The sequence below is a fragment of the Poeciliopsis prolifica genome, unplaced genomic scaffold (assembly GCF_027474105.1).
Source record: "Poeciliopsis prolifica strain line A6 unplaced genomic scaffold, Auburn_PproV2 SCAFFOLD033, whole genome shotgun sequence".
Lineage (NCBI taxonomy): Eukaryota > Metazoa > Chordata > Actinopteri > Cyprinodontiformes > Poeciliidae > Poeciliopsis > Poeciliopsis prolifica.
The window spans coordinates 5,667,729-5,691,049 of NW_026562408.1; the positions used below are offsets into that span (position 1 = coordinate 5,667,729).

Consider the following 23,321-nt stretch of genomic DNA (forward strand, 5'->3'; position numbering starts at 1 on the left):
CCTTCAGATGCGCGCACTTTGTCCCCACAGATCTGCGTTCTCTACTTACAGAAGCAGTGAAGCAGCAAAGCAAACACTTGGTTTAAACACGTAGTGCTGTTATTAGGTCATGTGTATTTATATATCACAGTAAAACTGCTTTGGGATTAAAACAGATCCAGCTTAAAGGTCATAGAACAAGGTCAATTCAAGTGGCAATGTTAACTTCAACAACACTGCTGCTGTTACAAAGCTATTGTTACCATTACCTGTGTGTCATCAGGCTGCATTTCCTGTGTATTGTGGAGAGCACTTTATGTTGCCAGATTTCGTCATTTTTCAGCATGATCCTGAAGGTTGTTCTTTCTGTTTGTTGTTACAAACAGCCATGACTAATTTAGTCATGCTGATCCAAGGTCCAGCTTTCCCAAAGGCTAATTCTTTATTTAAAAAAAAAAAGATGATTTCACCGTCTCTCCTTATCTGCCGAGAGAGCTTCCTTCACTATTATTGACTCTCCAATGTGTTCGTTTTTGTATCCTCTCCCCAATCCAGACAGAGTTGGAGAACATAGAGGCGACACAGGGGATGTCTTCAGAGACAGCGGTCACTTTTCTGTCTCGCCTGATGGCCATGGTGGACGTTCTGGTGTTTGCCAGCTCGCTGAACTTCAGTGAGATCGAAGCAGAGAAGAACATGTCGTCTGGGGGCTAATGAGGCAGTGTCTCCGCCTCGGTGTGTGCTGCTCTAACATATTCTGTATTGATCAGAATCGAAACCCCTGCACTTATGCTTATGGCTGTAGACATCATCATTACAGGTTCATGGCTTGCTTAGTTAGCCATATTAGTATCAGTAGTTCTGTAAATATTTCCAATTTTATAAGTTTACTTTGAAACTAAAGCTGAAAAATAAATTCACTAAATTGTGTTGATTTTCAGCTTTATTAACTTTTGTAATTATTTACTTACCATATGTAAGCGCACTCTTTGGTTTGGAAGTTATTTCTTGCTGAAAAAGTCTTAGTTAGTTTCAGAATCATTGACGTGTTTTATAAATAAACCCAAAGAAAGCACAAATTTATGAGAATCTATTTTAAACGTGTCAACACAAGTTTGTGGTGGCGTCACACTGTGAAAAGAGCAAGAGACTTGAGCAGGTGACAAGAAGGCTAAACAGAGACAAGCAAAGCTCTGAACGTGCTGGACAGGGAAATGTTGGCAACCTAAAGGAAAGCTCAAAGTTGGCGTAAGGATATATATTCTATGACGAAAACGCACAGAAGCTGATGTTTCAGTAATGTACAGTGGGCTATAGGTGTTAAAATGTAAACTCTGCAAAAATGACTTACTTTAAAATAGTAAAGACCTGTTTTACTGCAACACCTCTCCCACACACACAGCAGGATGTCACCACTCCTCCTAGAATCTATAAGTTTGGAATTGGATTATACTTATGCTTACTTAAAGAGAAATCGATGCCAATGGGCATTGCAAGGTCACAGCTATACAAGAAAAAGAGATTGGAAATTGGGCGCAAAATTTAGAGCAGTGCATTTCTGCTTATAATCTTATTTTGGAACCTGGAAAGGGCTCATTAAAGATGACTTTATTAAGTGAAAATGTTTTATAAAAATTGACCCACTTATTACAATATTAATACTGATTTAAGATTTTCTCTTTTCATAGCTTTCAGCTCCCAATACAGATTTTATCTGATTCTAGTTTCTCTTCAAGGATATGATTATGACATAAGAACAATATTCAAAAATGTCTTGACCTTCCTGTGTTGATCATGTCTTATTTATATTAGTATTAAAGACATCCCATAAGAGCAATCAGTCACTGTAAAATAAGGTTTTGCTAATATTTTAAATCAAAAGTTGACAGAGTTCAGATTTAAAACTTCCTTTAACATGTAATACTACGACAGTTAACACATCTGAAAAGGCTGCCTCTATGTACATTTCCCAGAAAATGTAGATCTATTACTCTGAGATTTCAAACAGCTACCAACATTTCAAAATCCATTATATAGCAAACAGAGGTTTTCAAAAGCTAAACACAGGAACTTTCCTGAAATATATTCAGTCTTTCTGTTATCTGCTTTTTGTCTTGCTCTCTTGCAGGCATGGAGAAAAACATTTCCCTTTAGACAGCTTCTGATTTCTTTGTGCTTTTTCAGACTTCATCTTAAACACCTCACTGATTCTGAAAATCTCTGTTTCCTCCATGTTTCCTTCAGTGTGTTGCGTGGCTGTCAGAAACTGCCTGGAGTGCAGACAAAGACAAAGAAATCGAAGTTGCAAGTCTTCATTAACCAGCAGCAAGTCGCAGGACAGCCTCCACAGTGCCTCCACTGCCAGCAAGGTACCAAACACACATTTATGACATTCACATCTTGTTGCACTTAAAAGCTAGCAAACAATTGACCCAACAATTTCATGACTTATATTTGTAGCAGGATCCAGATAGACTCCTTCAGGATGTGGACATCAATCGTCTTCGAGCTGTAGTCTTCAGAGATGTGGTGAGTATGCCTGTTGGTGAATTTATTTGTGTTGTAACACTAAGGAAACATATCCCACTCTGCTTGCTAGATAATGTTTTTTTTTCTTTATGTTTGTGTTGTTTTATTGCAGGATGACAGTAAGCAGGCTCAGTTTTTGGCACTGGCAGTCGTATACTTCATCTCAGTTCTCATGGTGTCAAAGTACCGAGATATTTTGGAGCCACAGAGAGAAATTGGCCGGTCCACCAGCTTGTCAGGGAGAAGCATCCGCCATGAGATAAACTCCCCAACTAGTACAGGTGATGTTTTGTTTTTCCTCTGGTTCAGGGTCATTTATATCATACAGTAACTTGTCAGTGACTCATCATTTTTACCTTGCAGTGGAGAAAATACAGACTGCAGCAAAGCAACAATAGTTTAACAAGAGATAAAGATTTCAAATACAACAGAAAAGTGGAAAACGACACAAAAAAACTGTTTTTAAGAAAAATAGATTTCTGTTGGTATCTGAATTTAAACAATTTGGGCATATTTATTTAAGTGCATGTTAAATAAACAAAATTTTCTTTCTTTCTCATCATAACAGAGCACCCATCCACAGCCTTCTCTGACAAGCAGACCCCTACCCCAGTAGATGACTCTCCTCTGGCAGGCCTTCCCCACACGGATTCCGGCATTGGAGAAGAAGGTCATGTGGCTGGGTCCCTGAACGGCTCTGAGGTGGGCCTTGGTGGCCTTGGTTTGGGCCTGGTGGGGAGAGAGACAGACAGAGACCGAGACAGAGACAACGGTGGAGGGGGAAGCGGAGGGACAGATCTGCTGTGCAGTCTGTCGTCTGACGTTCGGAGGTCGCAAGAGAGCCTTCTGGATTCTCCCCATGATCCCAGATCCACTCCGAACTCGAGCCTAGCACCACCTTCATCCATTTCTAGCATCAGCCAAACAAACAAAGGCATCAATGTTAAGGTGAGTGTCTTAACAAATTAGGGCACCCTATGAAAACTTGTGGGTTCTGACATGTTTAGACATGTGGATATTTCACAAGAAATCAGTTTAATTAGACAAATTTAATTTCTGATGAACCCTAAGAAATGTATGCAGGTCAGGATAAAGTTTGTACCAATGTAGACAAGAAAACCTGGACTTCTAGAATATTGGATTTTGGACAAAGGAATCTTAAGTTAGAATATCTGGACAAGGCATGTTTACCATAAGCCAAGTACAACATTCCAGGAGGATAACCTCTATTTACTGTGAGGCATTTTTAGATATGGTTTAGTTATGATGCATAACTGATATGCATCAGTTATGCAGTTACAATTGATGCATTAAAATATTGTCCAAATCTTTTGTAATGCTGCCTGAAATTTATCTGAGTCTGACTAAGGTGGAGGGGGAACCACTCTAACCTTCCTTCTTTGTATATTCATTTTATATCCAAAAACTGTGTGACACAGAAGCCTACACTTAAACCAGAATGTAATGATTCTCTGTTCACCAGATTTGTTTTTCTCCCTGAAACGCAGGAGATCCTGAAGAGCTTGGTGGCGGCTCCCATTGATGGCACAGAGTTGGGTCAGGAGTCCGGGCCGACGCCCTACCACCCGGACCCCGCTCTGAAGACGCATCCCATGCTGCCCATGCAGTTCCACTCCTTCGACAGGTCAGCCATTTTTACACGGGGAACTGCAGAGAAAGATATTGACTTGTTAGCATTGAGCTAAACACATCCATCAGGTGATCAATTATTACAGTCAATATTGATATAGACCACTGCTCTACTAGTAGAACTGGATCCGGATGTTTTGTTTAGTATGTTAAAAAAAGTTTCTCTTAGTAGTAATTTATTTTTTGTTTTATTATAACTCAAATAAATACATAGAAATCTAAAAACTTGATTTTAACTTGATTAGTTTAACTGGTAACTTTATTGAAAAATAAATGATAGCGTTTACTCTCGTCCATGTTTGCATCAGTGTCTTTCTGAAAAGTGAATAGCTTCCTAAATTTCCTCTCCATCATTTATTCTCCTTGATCCTGTCTTGTCACAGTCTGTGAGCAAAGTCATTGATTGAATATGGTATGCATTATTAATAGAAGATTATCTATATCCATCTCCCTGAGATGTCTGCGTCGTTTCTAAAGCCTCTATAGGTCAGACCAGCTTCATGGATCAAGTACATGAGCTTGTATAAATTAGAAATAAAATTTAAATTGCTATGAACAAGCTGTGATTTAAGAGGTTTTTGTTTTAGTCTAAACAGATGTAAATGGAAATAATATATACACACAATATTACAAGTAAGATCCCATTTTTTTTTCTCTTTTTTTATTTGATTTTGAAAAATTCAACATTTTATTTGAGTGCATTTATTAAATATGAGAAAAAATATATACTTTTAAAATAACTGCTTTTTTTAAAATTCCCAATGCCGAAATTATTGGTTTCTCCACTGTTAATACTTTGTACAATCTTCTATATAGGATTAAATTATTTCAAGGATTTTACAGATCTTTATCTGGAACTGGGAATTAATTTTTGCTACATATATGTTTACTATATTTTCTTATATTTGAGGTCTAAGTTGCAATTCCAACCCTTTGTAAAATATTGCTTATTCAACCATGAAGACCCATTAAGTACATGATGGAGAAATTTATTAATAAATATTGAAATATTTTTGCTTATTTAGTTGTATATTACTTGAATAATTCTGTGTTTTTCCAATATTCTAATCCTACACCCCAAATCTGAAAATGTTGTTCAGATCTGTATTGTAGAATTTTTTTTATACAAAAACAAAGGGAAAGTTTTTTGAGTCTTTATATTTAGAAACATTAGTAAAATAAACATTTATAAATATTCAAAGACGCAGTTATTGATTGACTTCAAACTGTTAGGTACCTGTTGCAAGGCTCAGATGCCATGGTGACCTCAATGAGGACCAAAGTCACCTGTCACTTTATTTTAACACTGCAGGCACTAGAGTCAGTGTTTCACATCAGTTCAGTTTATTTATAAGGTGCAATCTCACAACAAATCTCAGCTAGAATGTCTCAAGTGCCACTTTGCCTAATCGTTTGTTTCTCATGTTTTCACAGGAGTGTTGTTGTTCCAGTGAAAAAGCCCCCACCTGGCAGCCTGTCTGTCAACACAGTGGGCACACCCACCACCAGTGGATCAGCCACTCCTGGCAGCACACCCAACATTTTTGCTGCTGCAACAGCAACACCCAAGAGCATGATCAACACTACAGGTGAGAGAAAAAATGTTGGACATGTGGATGGAGATTCGGTCCATGGAAACAACTTGCTTGACTCCAGGGGGTGAAAAAACATACATAAACGATAGTTCAGATTTTGTGATGTTTGTTAAAACATTAGAATATATATATATATATATATATATATATATATATATATATATATATATATATATATATATATATATATATATATATATATATATATATATATATATATATATATATATATATATATATATATATATAGACGGAGGCAGAGGACTAGTGAGTGTGAGAACCACTGTCCAGGACGAAACAACTAAGATCCATAAATACATCAGGGACAAAGCCTCAACAGACAATGTGCTCAGTGAATGTCTCAGACAACAGGGAACGGAGGTTGAGGTGCCAGAGATACCATCATGGGAGGACAACCCTACATGGGATGTACCACAGCAAATAACCCAAGTGGCTGATATCAGTAAATCCTACCAATGGCTGGAAAAAGCTGGACTCAAGGACAGCACAGAGGCCCTCATCCTGGCCGCCCAGGAACAGGCCCTAAACACCAGAGCAATAGAGGCCCAGATCTACCACACCAGACAAGACCCAAGGTGTAGGTTGTGCAAGGAGCCCCTGAGACAGTCCAGCACATAACAGCAGGGTGCAAGATACTGGCAGGGAAAGCGTACATGGAGCGACATAACCAAGTGGCAGGCATAGTGTACAGAAACATCTGTGCAGAATATGGACTGGAAACCCCAGATCAAAGTGGGAAACACCCCCAAAGGTGGTGGAGAACGCCAGAGCTAAATCCTGTGGGACTTCCAGATCCAGACAGACAAAATGGTAATGGCGAACCAACCAGACATTGTCGTAGTGGATAAACAAAAGAGGAAAGCCGTTGTGGTAGATGTAGCAATACCGTGATTGCAACATCAGGAAAAAGGAGCACAAGAAACTGGAGAAATACCAGGGCCTCAGGGAAGAACTGGAGAGGGCTGGAAGGTGAAGACCACAGTGCCTGTGGTCATCGGGGCCCTCGGGGCAGTAACCCCCAAACTGGAGCAGTGGCTACAACAGATCCCAGGAACAACATCAGACATCTCAGTCCAGAAATGTGCAGTCCTTGGCACAGCCAAGATACTGCGCAGAACCCTCAAGCTCCCAGGCCTCTGGTAGAGGACCCGAGCTCAGAGGATAAGAACCACCCGCGGTGGGTGAGAAGGGAATTTTTTTTATATATATATGACTTTTCCTCAGCCTGTCAGGTCTGAATTGATTGTGTTGTCTCAAAACTCCTTGTACTTTTATTTCCACACTTTGCCTGCCAGAGGAAAAAAAAAATCTGAATAGAAAGAAGCTGAGTCAGCAACTCCTTTTTAGAAATAGTTTCAGCGTCACAGAAACTAGATGAGTACAGTTTGAGAATAGAGATAGAAAACAGAAGCTATTTAATGCAAGTAAGCAAACTCCCTTCAGGCTGTCACCAGCGCTCTTCCATGTTTGCTCTTATTTACTTTTTTTGCTCCTTGTAGAAACAGATGCAGCATCACACTCAGCAGATCCATTGTAGGGAAATAGATTAGTATTCACATCCCTGCCGGCCTGTCAGAGATACACTGCTGTATTATGCATCCATAATGGCAGAGGCTGGGTGGGTGGGGTGAGGTGGGGGGAGTTGCTTCTGCACTGGATTCTTTATATTGATTGCAAAGCTATTTTCACAAACCATTACCAGAAGAGGTGCAGCAGCTTGTCTGGTGAAATAACATCCAAATTGAATTTATTTGCCTCTGACTGGTGATATAAATGTTTCATATCTGGGATGGTCGTCTTATTTTTCACCACTCTTCATCTTAACCTCTTCTCCCTCCCTCCCACCCTCCACCCACCACCCAGGTGCTGCAGACTCTGCCTCCTCATCCTCTTCCTCCTCGTCATCGTTCGTTAACGGTGCAACTAGTAAGAATCTGCCAGCAGTGCAGACAGTGGCCCCGATGCCAGAAGACACTATGGAGAACATGAGGTGTGTGTAAACGGCGTCGTAAAAGCTTTCCAGCCATTTGATTTCCTTCCTCTTTTTTTCTGTTTTTTATTTCCTTTTTGGTTTTCGTTCTCACGTTAATGCGTCTGGCTTCAAGTGTGTCGTTGTCATATTTCCACCTCACTCCCACCCCTTCATCCTTCTCAGAGAGTTCTTACAGCTCACAGAGAGGTTAGATGATGGATTTATTGTCTGGAAGACCGGGGAGCTTCAGAAATGTGGCTACAAGCTCACAAGAGCTTTTGTAGCAAATTCCTCAGATCTGCAGTCAGTTTATTTAAACGCTACATCTAATTCTTAGCTGAAGCAAGAGCTATGCATACTTTTTTTATGAGCTAATTCAGAGCACTTGCCTCTGAACACACATCGACAAGAAAGAAATATTGGGAAATATGAACAAATGACAGGGATTTCATTAATCTCATCTGATAAGATCGAGCTTTGGTATTAAACCTCCTCGATGTGGAAAAAATGGCTGCAGTTGCAACACACGCACGCACGCACGCACACACACACACACACACACAGAGACTGAGCTCATTAGGAGCAGGGCCAGATGCATCCAGCCAGAGGAAGTGAAACATGAGCTTGCCTGGCTCCCAGGCTGCATATCGATTAAGATTAATATTCCTCTCACCATACTTATTTTAAGCTGTCATGCACACGTACCACTGACGCATCCCACTTAGTCAACGCTGTATGCTGCTCTTCAGCCTCGACATAATGACTGTGTTTCAGTCATTAGCTTGCTCTGCACTGTAGATAAGGAAAACACAATTGATTGTAGTGTACAGAAAACATATTCATACCCCTTGAACTTGAATTGCTTGAAGAAATCATGTAAGTTGTAAATAATAGTAAATTAAACACCTGTGTTCATCTTATTATAAATCAAAATGTTCTGTGAAGGTTTCATAATTTATCAGAGAACATTAATGAACAAATAGCATTAATGAGAGAAACACTTCACCAATCCCGAATAATTCTGGGATGCTACAGAGACAGAACAACTAGAAATATTTTCCAGAAAACTGGGCTCTGTGGAACAAGAATACAATGATTGTTGAAGAAGCTGCAGAAGGCCTGTTTGCAGTTTCTCACAACTCATCTGGAAACGCAACAAATATGTGGAAGAAGGAGCAAAATCTGACTTTCTGGCCTATGTAAAAACCTACATGTGGCAGAAAATGAATGATCACACTGAAAACAGCGAGTACCTGCTCAGAGTTTATGAAAACCTGTTGGAGGCTGCAAAACACACGGACCTGGAGCAGATGTTCATCTTCTATCAAGACAACACCACTCGACATACTCCCAAACTGGGATTAGACCACATGGTAGTCAACGTTTAAACCTTATTCTGTGGAAAAAGTTGATATACACAAACATATCTATTTTAGATTTTTGTTGGTTGGAAAAAAAAACGAGCAGAAGAAAAATCTGTTTCTGCATCTGCAGTTCTAATTGCAGAAAAAGAAAATTCTATCAAACATTGAACCCACATTTCTTCCTTTTTATTTGTAAGAAAACATTTCCTTTCATTTAACAATTTCCCATTACTTTATGTTTGTCTATCACATAAAATCCTAATAAAATGCAATTTCTGGCAATAATGTTACAAAATATCAAACAGTTCAAGGGGTATAAATAGTTTTCCAAAGCAATACATTTCTACAAATTTGAGCTCACCACTCTTAATGTCTTCCAAAGAACATGTAAATGAAACTTTCATTAACATCAACCTTTGTTTTGTCTTGGTAAAAAACACTGTTAACGTCTCTAAAGTTTGAATACGTTTTTACTAACCAGGAAATGATTTGTAGAAGTTTTTACTCTAATTATTAGCAGACACTGGAGTGCGTGAGGTGTGTATGTGTGATCCTTAATCAGTGTGCATGTCTGCATGTGTGTTTTTTATGTGTGGTTTGTATTCCAGTGCCTATTGTGAGGTGGCGCAGTGTGCGCTGCGCAGCGGTCAGACGCCCCCTGAGCTCAAGTCTTTTAGCTCTCTGGCAGGCTTCCAGGCAGCTCCCCGAGATGCAGGACAGTGTTTAGGCAAGGAGACACCCGTCCTGTCCCCTTCCCCCCTTCTGCCACACCCTCCACCACACCCTTTCTGCTCTGGCCAGCTATTACTAAATGTTCTCTGTATGCCATGTAACAAAAGACGGACATCTTTGCTTCAGCAAGATGATGGCATCGCTTTTGTTTTCAGGCCAACAGCTCATACTGTTCGCATTTACTGCACCACATTGAAGTCTGTCCCTTACTGCATGGTTGTCTTCACACACTCAGCCCAAAGTCTAGATCAGACCTGGGTTTCACTTTACTCCTTTGTCAGGGACCTAAGTCACAAATGTTTCCATAGTAACAAACATTGCTGTTTCTATTACAGATTTATGTTTGAGTTTGTTTTGTTTACTTTTTTTTGCTTTTTTTTCAAACATGGAAGTCCCTCAAAAATCTGGTGATTCATTTTTTGTCTACTCTAAATTTTTCACCTGTTGTCACAACTTGATATCTGCAGGTTGGATTTTGTATTAGGTGGGGTTCTACACGGTAGTCATCAGCAGTCAGTATCTTAAAACTCTCGTTTGAGGGAACAAAAAAATCTCTTCATCTGCACATCATGTATCAATTTCTGACTAAAGCAAACCCAACCTAAAAATGTTATTTGGCTCTTGTAACCTCTTATTTTATTTATTTTTCTACTTTATTATTAATTTTATTTTTGTTTTCTAGACATTTGTGTTCACACAGTGGCTGAATTTGGCTTAGCAGGTTTTGTTTTGTTTCATAGCAGATCCACACAACTTTTTATGAAAATAACTATTGCCATTCATGTGAGCAAAGGACTAATCCTAAACTGAAGATGTTGTAAAGGTTTACAGTGCATCTTTGGCTCGAATTGACTGATATTAGAAATCCACTGTGAAACTGTCCTTACTCTCTTTACTGATAGTTTAGGTTTTTCAGATCACTGTTTGTCATACCTCCGAAAGTGACTGCTGAATTTCATAAAAGCTAATTAAATACAAATCTGAACTAGAAGAAGAACAGCAAGGGAAAATAAATTTCTGCTCTGACGTTGTCCTCTGTGGCCTCTTGCTTCTAATTGTTCTTCTGATATTAACAGTAGCCACAAAAATTCTAAAATGTAATTAGCTATGAAAACTTAGTATTTACAATACTCGGCAGAATTTAACATCCACTCTTTTGTAAACTATTATTTGTGCCTTTTTCTTTTCTTTTGTGAAATTCTTTGATATTTCTTCAATTTATTTGAAATCACACAGAGGGCCAAGATTTTGCTGATAGGCTCAGAGATATGCATACAGTTATGACAAAAATGTTTGACTCAATTTTATGAAAATATGCATTGGATAAAAAACATTGATCTAAATAGATATAGTTGAAATGGAGATCCCTTAAAATGGGATGTCTAATATCTACAGATATTGTGAGATCTGTTGATTGAACACCTGCCTTAGCTTAATTATGAAATATATTTTGCTCATTTACTTGAGAAATAACAAAGCATTTTTGCAAACCACAATGAGGAAGTGGATCACAAGTACTTTAAGTGCTCCCATTTTTAACCAAACTTTTTCTACACGAGCAATTCTCAATGCAGAAACACACTTTCTTGCATTTATAGTACAAGAAAACACTCAATCCAGTTTTCAACACTTGAGTGCGATATAGTAAAGCTGCTTTATCCATTTTTAAGTTAATTTGCTCAATGATTAGCTTTTTAACTGCAGCACTTTCCCAATAATAACACAGCCGCCTTGCCACCAAACCCGCACCATCATCATGTTTGATTCTGACCTTTTGCGTCGTCCATGTCCGGTTTAACTCCTGGTTTTTCTCTTGTCCTCCCATTTCCCTGCTCATTTCTGTCATGCATGAATTTTACATCTGTTTGTAAATCCCACATATTTTAAGCTCTTGTTTGTCACGTATGACCTTCTCACTTCTTTTGTTCCTTCATCTTTTTTTCTCGCCCTGTTCTCCTCCGCAGCATCACCACTAAGTTGGAGCGTGCTCTGGAGAAAGTGGCACCGCTGCTAAGGGAGATCTTTGTGGACTTCGCTCCCTTCCTGTCCAGGACGCTGCTGGGTAGCCATGGGCAGGAACTGCTCATAGAAGGTACAGGTGCTGTACACGGCTCCTTTTTCTCTAACTGGCGTCCCTCTCTGTGGAGTCTCCTCATTCACTGTCCCTCACCGCCATGTTTGAGTGCGAGAAACACCAAGTGCGCCTGTGTATGTGTGTTTGAAAAACACAGAGTGAATGAGCGTCTTTGATCTGCTTCACTCATTCGTCAAGCAGGTATGAAGTCACTACTTTGCACTGTATGAACTCAGCTAGACAGAAATGTATATGCTGTTAGATCACATTATATTTAGCATCACTTGAATTGTACATTGTCCTAAATGTGTCCTCAGTCTGCCCACCTGCTTCCTGTTTTGTAATTCACTGTCTCTGTGTTCCTTTTCCTCAATTTTCTCCCTTCTTTCTCTTCCTCCTCCACTTCCTTCTTTCCTGAATTTCTCTGCTTTTTGTCTTCCCTGTGGCATGCCTCTTGTAAATTAAGCTATGATGACTGTATAGGAACCCAAACTGCTATCTCTCTTATAACTTCACTGATATTTTTTGTGTTTTGGAAAATGTATTTGTCAGATGAGGAGAAGAAAGACTCCTGACTGTAGTGTTTTGTGTTTTCTGCAGGTCTGGTGTGCATGAAGTCGAGCACATCTGTGGTGGAGCTTGTAATGCTGCTCTGTTCTCAGGTTGGTGACCTTTCAATCTTATTCTCATTCAGGATCATCTTTATTAATAGGGTTATCAATCATTTTATTTCAGTATTTAAAATTTTTAAAAGTGATAATTGCATTTTTATTACACACAAAATTTACTGATTTAACTTTTGCATTTACTCAGACTTCAGACTGTATTCCCAAAATCTCCATGCCATGTCAAATAGTAATTTATTTAAAAGCAGCTCTGACCAATTATTAATGAACTTCAATGTACAGATCATGGTCAGCGAGCTACATTGTTTTTATTAGTCTTCTGTATTAATCAAATCTTCTGAGAAACCTAATTTTCATAAAAACGAACAGACTTGGCTTATATCACTCTTTGTGCAGTGAATCTATGAGGGTCACTTTTTAATAAAAATTTATTTTTAATTTTTTTTTTATGTCCTGACACTCTAAACTTCATTTTGTTGCATTTTTCTCATTCGTAACATTTTTGAATGTTTGATTCTTGATCTGTTATGATGATTTAAGAAGGTAAAAGTATCCATAAACTGAGGTTAATGATATTTCATTACTATGAAATATACTCATTGCAGATGTAATATGACTTTATCTGATATGCATGTTTACAAAGAAAGAAAACTAATCTTAAAACACAAAAAGACAATCATTAAAATATCAGATCTTGACTGATGGAGGATTTTTCGTTCTTTTGTCCTCATGCATTAAAACCCAGTGGTTCTTATTTTGTATCTGATGATCAAAAGATGGGATGAAACTCACCATTACAGAAATGGGCGACTCGGTTTCTTTAAGAAGACTTGAAGTCTGCCTCACATCTTCAAGTCTGTTTATTTCTATTCTTCTTCATAAGAGCTCTTCTTCTTCTTGGAGTCATCCTCAAGCTCTTTCCTCTTGGTCTTTCTCCTGAGCTCAGCCACTCCATTTCTGCTCTCTTCTCTCCTTCTTTCCATCATCAGTCACATTTCCAGGCTCTTCTGCTTTCCTGGGCTCAGTGTTTTTAGTAGCAACTGCTTTCATCTTCTCCTCTCTCATCCCACCACTCCCTGTCCTTTTTGTCTTCTGGGAGGCATCTCGTCAGCATGTATAGTATTACCCCTGACTCCCGCCTCGTCTGCCATTAGAGGACTGTGGAGAGCAAACTCGAGCCCAGAAATCGATCCCCTAGATGCTGGGGGTGTAACGGGAGATGGCCTTAAGAGCCAGTGGAGCTAATGGAGCGCTGATAGTTTTCAGGCTTTCAGAAGTTCCCCTCCCATATGCACAAGAAATGGAAAATCATGCAATTTATGGATGTGATTGTAGTGATGTTTTTAGAGCTATGAGAAAATGTTTTTCTCATTTTACATTACTAAAGTGTCATTGATTAAACAAATAAAGTGTTCTGTTTGCTTCATTTTCTTGTAGTGAAAGCTTACTAGAGTTCTGTTTGTTATATAAAAGCTCAAAACAAATTTTAAAACATTTGTGTATAAATAAATAATATTTTTCCATATGTGGTCCACTGGGTTTTGATTGAAATCACAATTACATAACTGGTAAAAATTATTAAAATTCTTTCATAATCAAAAATATATGTTAAAAATATCCAAGTATTTAGAAGAGACCATATACTTTTTTAAGACACTAGTCTGCTGTTTCTGCTTTAAAAAGTTTTAATGCTGTTGTTTTTGTCCATTTGCAGGAGTGGCAGAACTCCATTCAGAAGAATGCTGGACTAGCCTTCATCGAGCTCATCAACGAGGGAAGGTAATCCAATGAGCTTACAGATCAGCCATCCATTTATACTCACCCTAATGTGTATTGCCTCCTCTGGTAGAGATGTGTGAGAAGTCCCAAAATAAACCAATGTTTTTTGGATAATTCAAACCTTAAAAAGTAATGCACCAGTGCCACAGTTATTAGCTCTCCTGACAATTTCAATCAAAGAAACTGAAAGATATTCGGTTGATTTTTTTTTTTTTTTTGGTTTATCAATAATTGTGCTCACATCTGAACTCTTTTGCCAGACTCTTGTGCCACGCCATGAAGGATCACATTGTGCGTGTTGCCAATGAAGCAGAGTTCATCCTGAACAGACAGAGGGCCGAGGATGTCCACAAACACGCCGAGTTTGAGGTAAACAGGCTCTCCATCTTCTGTTATAGAGCACTGTACACTATCCATGCCTTAAGTTGCATCCAGTGGCCCTTGCTTAACTCCTATTCCCTCTACTCAGTCTAACTGTGCTCAGTATGCTGCGGACCGCAGAGAGGAGGAGAAAATGTGTGACCACCTCATCAGTGCTGCCAAGCACAGAGATCATGTGACTGCCAACCAGCTGAAACAGAAGATCCTCAACATCCTGACCAATAAGCACGGAGCCTGGGGGACAATGTCACAGAGGTGAGTGGAAAATGTCAAAGTCTAACATGAGCCCAGTACAGTATTGAATACAAAACAGTGAACAAACCAGTTATTCAGAACATAGAAGACAGTTTATTACAGAAGAGAGGTTAGGATTTGTAAAAGAAAAGAAGTTTTCTGTCTAAAATCTTCTTCCACTTTTTCTGTTTTGCCCTGTTTATGTTTCAACACCTAAATGATACTGAAAACTGAGTCTTCTTCACTGAAGTGTGTTGTTAGCAATTACACTGGCTCATTCACTGATAAAAAGCTGAGTTACCAGTGCCTGTCTCAATTTAAACCTCAACTTCCCTCGTTTGTGAACAAACTCTTTCGCATTTTCATGAAAGCCCTTTAATTTTGTATATTCCAAACTGCATTTTACTTCTGATTGCTCAGAAGCAAACAGAAGTAAAATGTTTATCTGGTTTATTTGCTCAAATAAACCAAACACAACAAAATTTAATGTTGCATCCACAGTGCTTTGGTTTTGACTGTTTGTCTTTTAAATGCACGAAGTCTATATTTTTTCCTTATCTCCAGATTAATGAGTACCTTTGAGGGATTTTATTGCTTAAAAGTTAGCTTGCTGTGTTTGTAAAATTGGAAAGGCTTCTTGAGATAAAGCTTCATCTCAAACTTTAATCTCTTAAATGTTCTAGAATTCACACTTTGATTGTTATCCACTAGAAAAAATACTCATTTCCCTCCCATTTCTTCAGCCAATTGCATGACTTCTGGCGCTTGGATTACTGGGAGGATGATCTCAGGAGGAGGAGAAGATTTGTGAGAAATGCCTTTGGATCCACACATGCCGACATTTCACTAAAAACTCTGGATGAGTACGGTCAGTATTTTGCTCTATTGTTAAAAAAAAAAAACTGTCAGTGTCAACTTTGTGCAGCTTCTCACTGACTGTGTAACACAGGCACAGAGGAGGATGAGGAGGAGGGGGGTGTTAAGTCGAAGAAGAACTTCCGCAGTCAGTCGGTGGTCACCCAGAATCCAGAGGCGGAGCTGATGCTGGAGGGAGACGATGACGCCGTCAGTCTGCTGCAGGAGAAAGAGATCGACAACCTCGCTGGTAAGGTGGAGACGAACAAAGGCAAAAAAAAAAACAGCAAAAAAAACATGGCACTCATGCCTTCATGCTGAGCAGTAAACTGTATATGACTCTTGTTTTTAGTTCGTTTCCGTCCGCGACTTTTTACCTCCAAAGGCAAGTTGGACCTTTAAGTTGTTTTTTGTTCAGCTGTACTAACCACCCAGCTGATTCACCTGACCTGTTAAGATTTAATCAGAAGTTACTAAATTTGATTCTGATACAAATCAACTCTTGATGCTTTTAACATCAGATAGTGCAAACAAAGTGGAAAATGCAGATTCAAAAATCAATCCTCGCCTGTTTGAAATGCTTCTGATGTTTCCATGTCTTTGATGCTTCTATAGACCTCTGGCCTGTCAGGGTAATGAATAGATAATTTAATATTGCCCCATGCTCCTGCAGGCCCTGTGGTTCTGAGCACTCCTGCTCAGCTGGTAGCCCCTGTGGTGGTGGCTCGAGGCACTCTCTCCATCACCACAACAGAGATCTACTTTGAAGTTGATGAAGAGGATCCTACTTTCAAGAAGATGGATGCAAAAGTAAGAGAAAGCATTTTTTTTCCCTCATCAAGGTGTGGACAGACAATAGTAGAAGGAAAGATGAGATGCTTCCTGTGTGCTACAATGGTGTCCATCCTCAACAGGTGCTGGCTTACTCAGAGGGTTTGCACGGGAAATGGATGTTCAGTGAGATCCGAGCCGTCTTCTCCAGACGCTACCTGCTGCAGAACACAGGCCTGGAGGTCTTTATGGCCAACAGAAGTGAGTTTGCAATGATTTTACCACAGAGTAAGCTTATTTCTAACATACTTTTTATGAAATTGTTAATAGTCATATATATATATCTATCTATCTATCTATCTATCTATCTATCTATCTATCTATCTATCTATCTATCTATCTATCTATCTATATCTATCTATCTATCTATCTATCTATCTATCTATCTATCTATCTATCTATCTATCTATCTATCTATCTATCTATCTATCTATCTATCTATCTATCTATCTATCTATCTATCTATCTATCTATCTATCTATCTATCTATCTATCTATCTATCTATCTATCTATCTATCTATCTATCTATCTATCTATCTATCTATCTATCTATCTATCTATCTATCTATCTATCTATCTATCTATTATCTATCTATCTATCTATCTATCTATCTATCTATCTATCTATCTATCTATCTATCTATCTATCTATCTATCTATCTATCTATCTATCTATCTATCTATCTATCTATCTATATATATATATATATATATATATATATATATATATATAGCTTATAGCTTTGAGTTAATTTCTTTTGGATTTATATGTGTACCACCCATTAGTTTATGATTAGTTTTTCAGAAAGTACATAATTTAATCATTTGGACTAAATATTTCTGACATATCGGTCATGTTTTCTCTTCTTCTTTCCAGCATCTGTGATGTTTAACTTTCCTGACCAGGCCACAGTCAAAAGGGTCGTCTACAGCCTCCCTCGGGTCGGGGTGGGAACGAGTTATGGACTTCCACAAGCCAGGTGTGAAATGCATGTTATCTGACATCAGTTTAGGATGAGAAAAGGACTAAAAATAAAAATCCTGTGTTTGTTTGCATTACATCTCAGGCGTATCTCCTTGGCCACTCCACGTCAGCTCTTCAAGTCATCGAACATGACGCAGCGCTGGCAGAGGAGAGAGATCTCCAACTTCGAGTACCTCATGTTTCTAAACACTATTGCAGGTACATTAATTTTACAATCCAGTGTTCTCACAAATATGTGTAATGCATTTTCTCTCCGTTCTTAGTCAAAACATTTGAATCTATTTTATTTTTTTTTACTTTTCCTGTTAGTACTGTGCCGCTTTTATTGTGCCACTGCCATTATGTTCTGACTTACTTTATCCATGTTTATCTTAATGGCTTATCTGTAATTACTTATGGCTAAAACTCTGGTTTTTAATATATTCATGTTGAATAATAAAATGTTTTAGTTTTAGCTTTTATTGTGATTTCTGTTCCAGTCTTGCACCCATTTTTGGCTAACTAGAATGTTCTTCATATTAAAATGTTGACATAAAACAAAATAAAGGAGACATTTGATTTTAACTTCCTGATGTCATGTAGAATATTCCTACCAATCCTGCCTGTCAGAAGTTTATAAATTATTCAACGTTTTAATTCATTGTGAGTTTTTCTAATCCACAGAGAATTATGCTAATGGGCTCAGATACTTTCATCAGAAATTAAAATAGATACGTCTAATATTAATTATTAAAATTACTTGAATATATTTGTTGTTTAATCATTCTACTCCAAATATAAGAGCCCTTCATATTCTTAAATAAATGCAAAAACTGGATTTGATTATTTGATGTCTGTAAACTGGCATTGTATTTCTAATAAACTAAACAAACACGTGTTCACTGCATGACTTTGTTTTAAGTGAAGGAGAGTTTCATATTGGTTCTTTGACATTTGTCCCTGTAGGGAGGACCTATAATGATTTGAACCAATATCCTGTCTTCCCCTGGGTCCTGACCAACTATGATTCAGAGGAGCTTGATCTCACTCTGCCTGGCAACTTCAGAGACCTTTCCAAGGTCAGGATCATGTTTTAGTACAGTTTTTGGAAAAAATTGAAATAGTTAAAGCAAAGTTTATTTGAAAAACACTTTACAGTAACTCAAAGTGCTTTACATGATGAAAACATAGAAAGGTCTGTTTATATTAGTAATGCTACCATGCATGCTGCTTAGAGGTTTTCAGCAACAGTATGTCTTTTCCAGCCAATCGGTGCCCTGAATCCCAAGCGAGCGGCGTTTTATGCAGAGCGCTATGAGACATGGGATGATGACAGCACACCCCCTCACCACTACACCACCCTGTACTCCACAGCTCACTCCACACTGATGTGGATGGTCAGAATAGTAAGTGTTTGCATTACACACGCTAAACATTTTGGATGTTAAAGGCTTCCTCTGCAACACCATGTATTTTTCTGACCTTAGGAGCCCTTCACCACATTTTTTCTGAATGCCAACGACACTAAATTTGACCATCCAGAGAGAGCCTTCTCTGGCATCGGTCGCGCCTGGAGGAACTGCCAGAGGGACACAGCGGATGTTAAGGTAACTCCTGTTGGACTGAGGGAAAAGGTCACTCAGGGCAGCAGTTGATTTGCCTGAAAGCACTGAGACATGATAAAACAGTGAGCTAAAGAAATTTTTTTTACAGCCAATTATTTCAAAGTATTTCAGAAATTAAAAAATGTTTCTTGTGAGTACTGAAGAGAAATGTGACTATTATTGATAAAAACAGTATTTGTTCATGTTGAATAAGGCTAGAGGTGTATTATAAATATTTTTTATTCATGCTGGAATTTATTCATTGCTGAAACATTGTGCACACTTTTTGAGAAAAAAATAATTTATATGTAATTTCTAATTTAGAACTTAGTGTAGTGATTATTATATAAAAAGTTATAATTTCTTAAATTCTTAAGTATTAACTATGCAGTATTTTTTTTCAAGAGCAAAATAATTTAAAAAATGTATTTATTTCTCATTTTATTTTTTATTCATTTTCTCACTTAGTATCTTTGTTTCTTAAAGATACGGTGTCTCAGTTTGTAGGTGGGCCTCAAATAAAATGTGATTGGCTTAAAGGCGAGCCAATCAGATGCTGGGGTCTTTGACAAGCTGTTTGATTTATTGCTTAGTGGATAGTTGCACAGGAACTACAAAATCATCAAAAATTGACATAATGATATGCTGTTTTAACATAAAAGTTAAAATGAAAAGGAATCAATTTTCTCACTTTATTTAATTACATAGTATTTCCATTTTCAGCTTATTTAATCTATGACAAATATTCATAATTATTTAATGATTCGTCTAATTATTTGATGCTGACACAAGCACTCTGCACTGATTAATTTGTGATGACAGTAGTTGTGTTGGCTATTCTCGACAGCAGTTAACAGGTTTTAATCCAACAGTTTCAAGATTGATTGAATGATGAACAGTAAAATGATGCATTTGATGTCATCTAGGAGCTGATCCCAGAGTTTTATTACTTGCCTGAGATGTTTGTGAACAGTAACGAGTATGAACTGGGCGTGCGTGATGACGGCGTTCCTGTGTGCGATGTGGAGCTTCCTGTCTGGGCAAAGAAACCTGAAGACTTTGTCCGCATAAACAGAATGGTAGGGGGCACACTTTTTTCCGAAATACACAAGTCCCTTTCGACTCGACCTGTGGACAAAAACTAATTATGTCCTTGTTCGCCTCCTCTCACTCTCTGCTTTTCCTCTCTCTCTCCACTCAGGCGTTGGAGAGTGAGTTTGTCTCGTGTCAGCTTCACCAGTGGATCGATCTCATTTTCGGCTATAAGCAGCGGGGGCCAGAAGCGGTCCGAGCTCTCAACGTTTTCAACTTCCTGTCCTATGAGGGAGCTGTAAACTTGGACAACCTGGATGCTGCACAGCGAGAGGTTGATAGATTCACACATTATCAAGAATGAATTAAAATCTAGTTTTTTAGCTTCACAATTAAGTGATAAAGTAGATTACTGTATTCATAAAACTGTACATGTACTTACTGGTATATTTTGAATAAAAAATGGAGTTGATGTGTTAATCTCCCCCAAAATCTTGAAATATACTTTGAACTTAATTGTATTTTGTTGATGTAAATGATGGACTGACACGTTTAGTGGATAATTGTAAAGTGAAAGAAAAAAGATGCATATCTTTTAGATATAGAAGTCTTTTAGATTTTAGAAATAGAAGTCTTGAAAGCATCATGTACAACCCCTTTAACTCTAATACCCCTAAGTAAAATCTGGATTAAGCAACTGCCTTCAGAAATAACCTAAATGATTCCACCTGAATGTTTAATCTTAATATAAATTATTTTTTTCTGTCTTCTGTTTTGGTCAAATACACTGTAGTTTGTGTTTGTAAAATCACAAAATGATCAATTTCAGGTAATGATTTGCCTATGTCCTTGATAACTCCCCTTCCTAAAGAACTTTGTTTATTAGGTTTATTAATTAAGCACTTGTTTGAATTCATTTCTTTAATATATGTGTAACTTTCTATTTAAAATTGTCTCTGTCTCTGCTGTCTTTAGGTGATTGAGACTCACATTCAGGTCTCTGGACAGGTTCCCTCCCAGCTGCTGATTGAGCCGCACCCGCCTCGCTCCTCTGCCATGCACCTGGTGAGACTACAGCAGGCGTGTTTTTTAAAGACTTTAAAAAACAAAAACTCTTATGCATTTTCTGAATTGATTATTTTGTCAAGTGAGGTTTTATTACGTACAACAGCATATAATAATGTTTATGATTTCAGTTTTAGACCTTTGACCTCAGCAGTGTGAGGCCTCGGTGTCTCCACATGTCAAACCCAAACCTGTCAGTCCCAAACCCGACCAGCCAGTGCCTCCACCTCCTCTCCTAGCTCTCAAGCCTCCTCAGTGTGTGAACCTGTTCTGACCCTGTGCTCCCACTAATTTACCTTTTCCCTCCCCCCCTTCTTTCCCATCCGTTCTGTCTTTCCCTATCCCTCCATCTCCAACCCTTCCTCCATTGTATTCCTTTACTTTCCCTCCTCTGTCGCTCTCTCGCTCTCTCTTTCTGTCCTTTCCTCTCTTTCCTCTCTGTCTGTCTCACCAGTGTTTCCTTCCCCAGAGCCCTCTGATGTTTAAGGATCAGATGCAGCAGGATGTCATCATGGTGCTCAAGTTCCCCTCCAACTCTCCCGTCACACATGTTGCAGCCAACACGCTGCCCCACCTCAGCATCCCGGCGGCCGTCACCGTCACGTGTAGCCGGCTATTTGCTGTAAACCGCTGGCACAACACAGTCGGTGAGCAGTGCAGGAACTTTATTTTGTCTTGACAAAAATCCCTCATACAGAGATGTGACTGTAGTATCTGTCCAATCAGGCCTCCGTGGTGCTCCAGGATACTCTCTGGAACAGGCTCATCATCTACCCATAGAAATGGATCCTCTCATAGGTCAGTGGACAAACATTTGTGTAGCAGTTTTAAGAGGACAGATGCACTGTATCAGTATATCACTATATGATTTTGGTATATCAACCGTAATTGGCATGGAGGAAGGCTAATATAAGCAATTGTACTTGAGTGGTTATTTCTGATTTATTAAGGAACTACAAGCATCTGCTTTTTGTCATTTCTATGTTCCTTTGTGTTTCCCATTTCAATAATTTGGGTCGTTTTGTTGCGGAAAACAACAATTATGTGCAAGCATAAGGTTGGAATTTAAAAAAGAAATCGCACATCCTTTTCTTCACTTCAACATCTTATGGTGTTAAGAACAATGCTAGCATATGTTCAAGACTGAACTGTACGTTTGCAGATGTGTAAAAATCACATTTATAACATGGCTAATTACAAAACTATGCTATACTGTCTTCCTTTTTGCATTGTTAACCTGCCTGTTCTTCCATGCAGCAAATAATTCAGGTGTAAACAAGCGACAGATCACTGACCTGGTGGACCAGAGTATCCAGATTAACACCCACTGCTTTGTGGTAACCGCCGACAACCGCTACATACTGGTCTGTGGCTTTTGGGACAAGAGCTTCCGAGTTTACTCGACTGAAACTGGTTGGTGATGTGGATATTTAACCAACATGTTTTGTTTTATTTAGCTTGTAAAGCTTGTTTATTACAGATAGAAAAAAACCTGCTTGTTTCTCGTTCCACAATGATTTATTTTTATCCCCAAGTTAAGCTGCCATGAACTTCCATCGTGTTAGCAGAGAAGGCGCGCTGATTACAGTGTCCTCCCTCTTCCTCTCTGCAGGAAAACTAACCCAGATTGTTTTTGGCCACTGGGACGTGGTGACATGCCTGGCCCGGTCAGAGTCCTACATCGGAGGAGACTGCTACATCGTGTCCGGCTCCAGAGACGCTACTCTTCTTCTGTGGTACTGGAGTGGACGACATCATATTATAGGAGATAACCCTAATAACAGTGAGTGAGGTCGTGGTGGAGATGGTTGTTGTGGGTTATTCTGAGGATGTGAAGAGTTTCAGAGCTTTGCTTTTGTGATAATATATGTATATTTTTTTGTCCAGGTGACTACCCGGCTCCCAGGGCGGTGCTGACGGGACATGACCATGAAGTGGTGTGTGTTTCTGTCTGCGCAGAGCTGGGACTGGTTATTAGTGGAGCCAAAGGTTTGTGACATTTATATATTCATCTGAAATCAAGCAAACACTAA

The 23,321-nt window shown here is 38.7% G+C and overlaps 1 protein-coding gene and 1 long non-coding RNA gene across 2 annotated transcripts in view; one reads left to right on the forward strand and one right to left on the reverse strand.

Moving 5' to 3' along the window:
- The window catches only part of nbeaa (neurobeachin a), a 97,725-nt gene that overhangs the window by 70,854 nt on the left and 3,550 nt on the right, over positions 1-23,321 (forward strand). The window contains 31 exon segments of the mRNA XM_055051594.1: positions 535-688; positions 691-714; positions 2,224-2,348; positions 2,440-2,508; positions 2,621-2,789; positions 3,077-3,456; positions 4,017-4,153; positions 5,593-5,747; positions 7,638-7,764; positions 11,807-11,934; positions 12,517-12,578; positions 14,257-14,321; positions 14,582-14,690; positions 14,791-14,957; positions 15,680-15,804; positions 15,886-16,041; positions 16,465-16,601; positions 16,706-16,823; positions 17,501-17,603; positions 17,691-17,806; positions 18,554-18,666; positions 18,853-18,993; positions 19,075-19,194; positions 20,118-20,270; positions 20,393-20,557; positions 21,199-21,288; positions 21,743-21,935; positions 22,015-22,086; positions 22,546-22,701; positions 22,901-23,071; positions 23,176-23,277. Of these exon segments, the coding sequence (XP_054907569.1) occupies positions 535-688; positions 691-714; positions 2,224-2,348; positions 2,440-2,508; positions 2,621-2,789; positions 3,077-3,456; positions 4,017-4,153; positions 5,593-5,747; positions 7,638-7,764; positions 11,807-11,934; positions 12,517-12,578; positions 14,257-14,321; positions 14,582-14,690; positions 14,791-14,957; positions 15,680-15,804; positions 15,886-16,041; positions 16,465-16,601; positions 16,706-16,823; positions 17,501-17,603; positions 17,691-17,806; positions 18,554-18,666; positions 18,853-18,993; positions 19,075-19,194; positions 20,118-20,270; positions 20,393-20,557; positions 21,199-21,288; positions 21,743-21,935; positions 22,015-22,086; positions 22,546-22,701; positions 22,901-23,071; positions 23,176-23,277 (4,102 nt within the window).
- Positions 3,324-13,628, reverse strand: LOC129373592 (uncharacterized). Its single transcript, XR_008607384.1, has 3 exons — positions 13,335-13,628; positions 3,989-4,176; positions 3,324-3,418 (listed from the first exon to the last, which is right to left on the reverse strand). It is a non-coding gene; the product is annotated as an uncharacterized LOC129373592 (long non-coding RNA).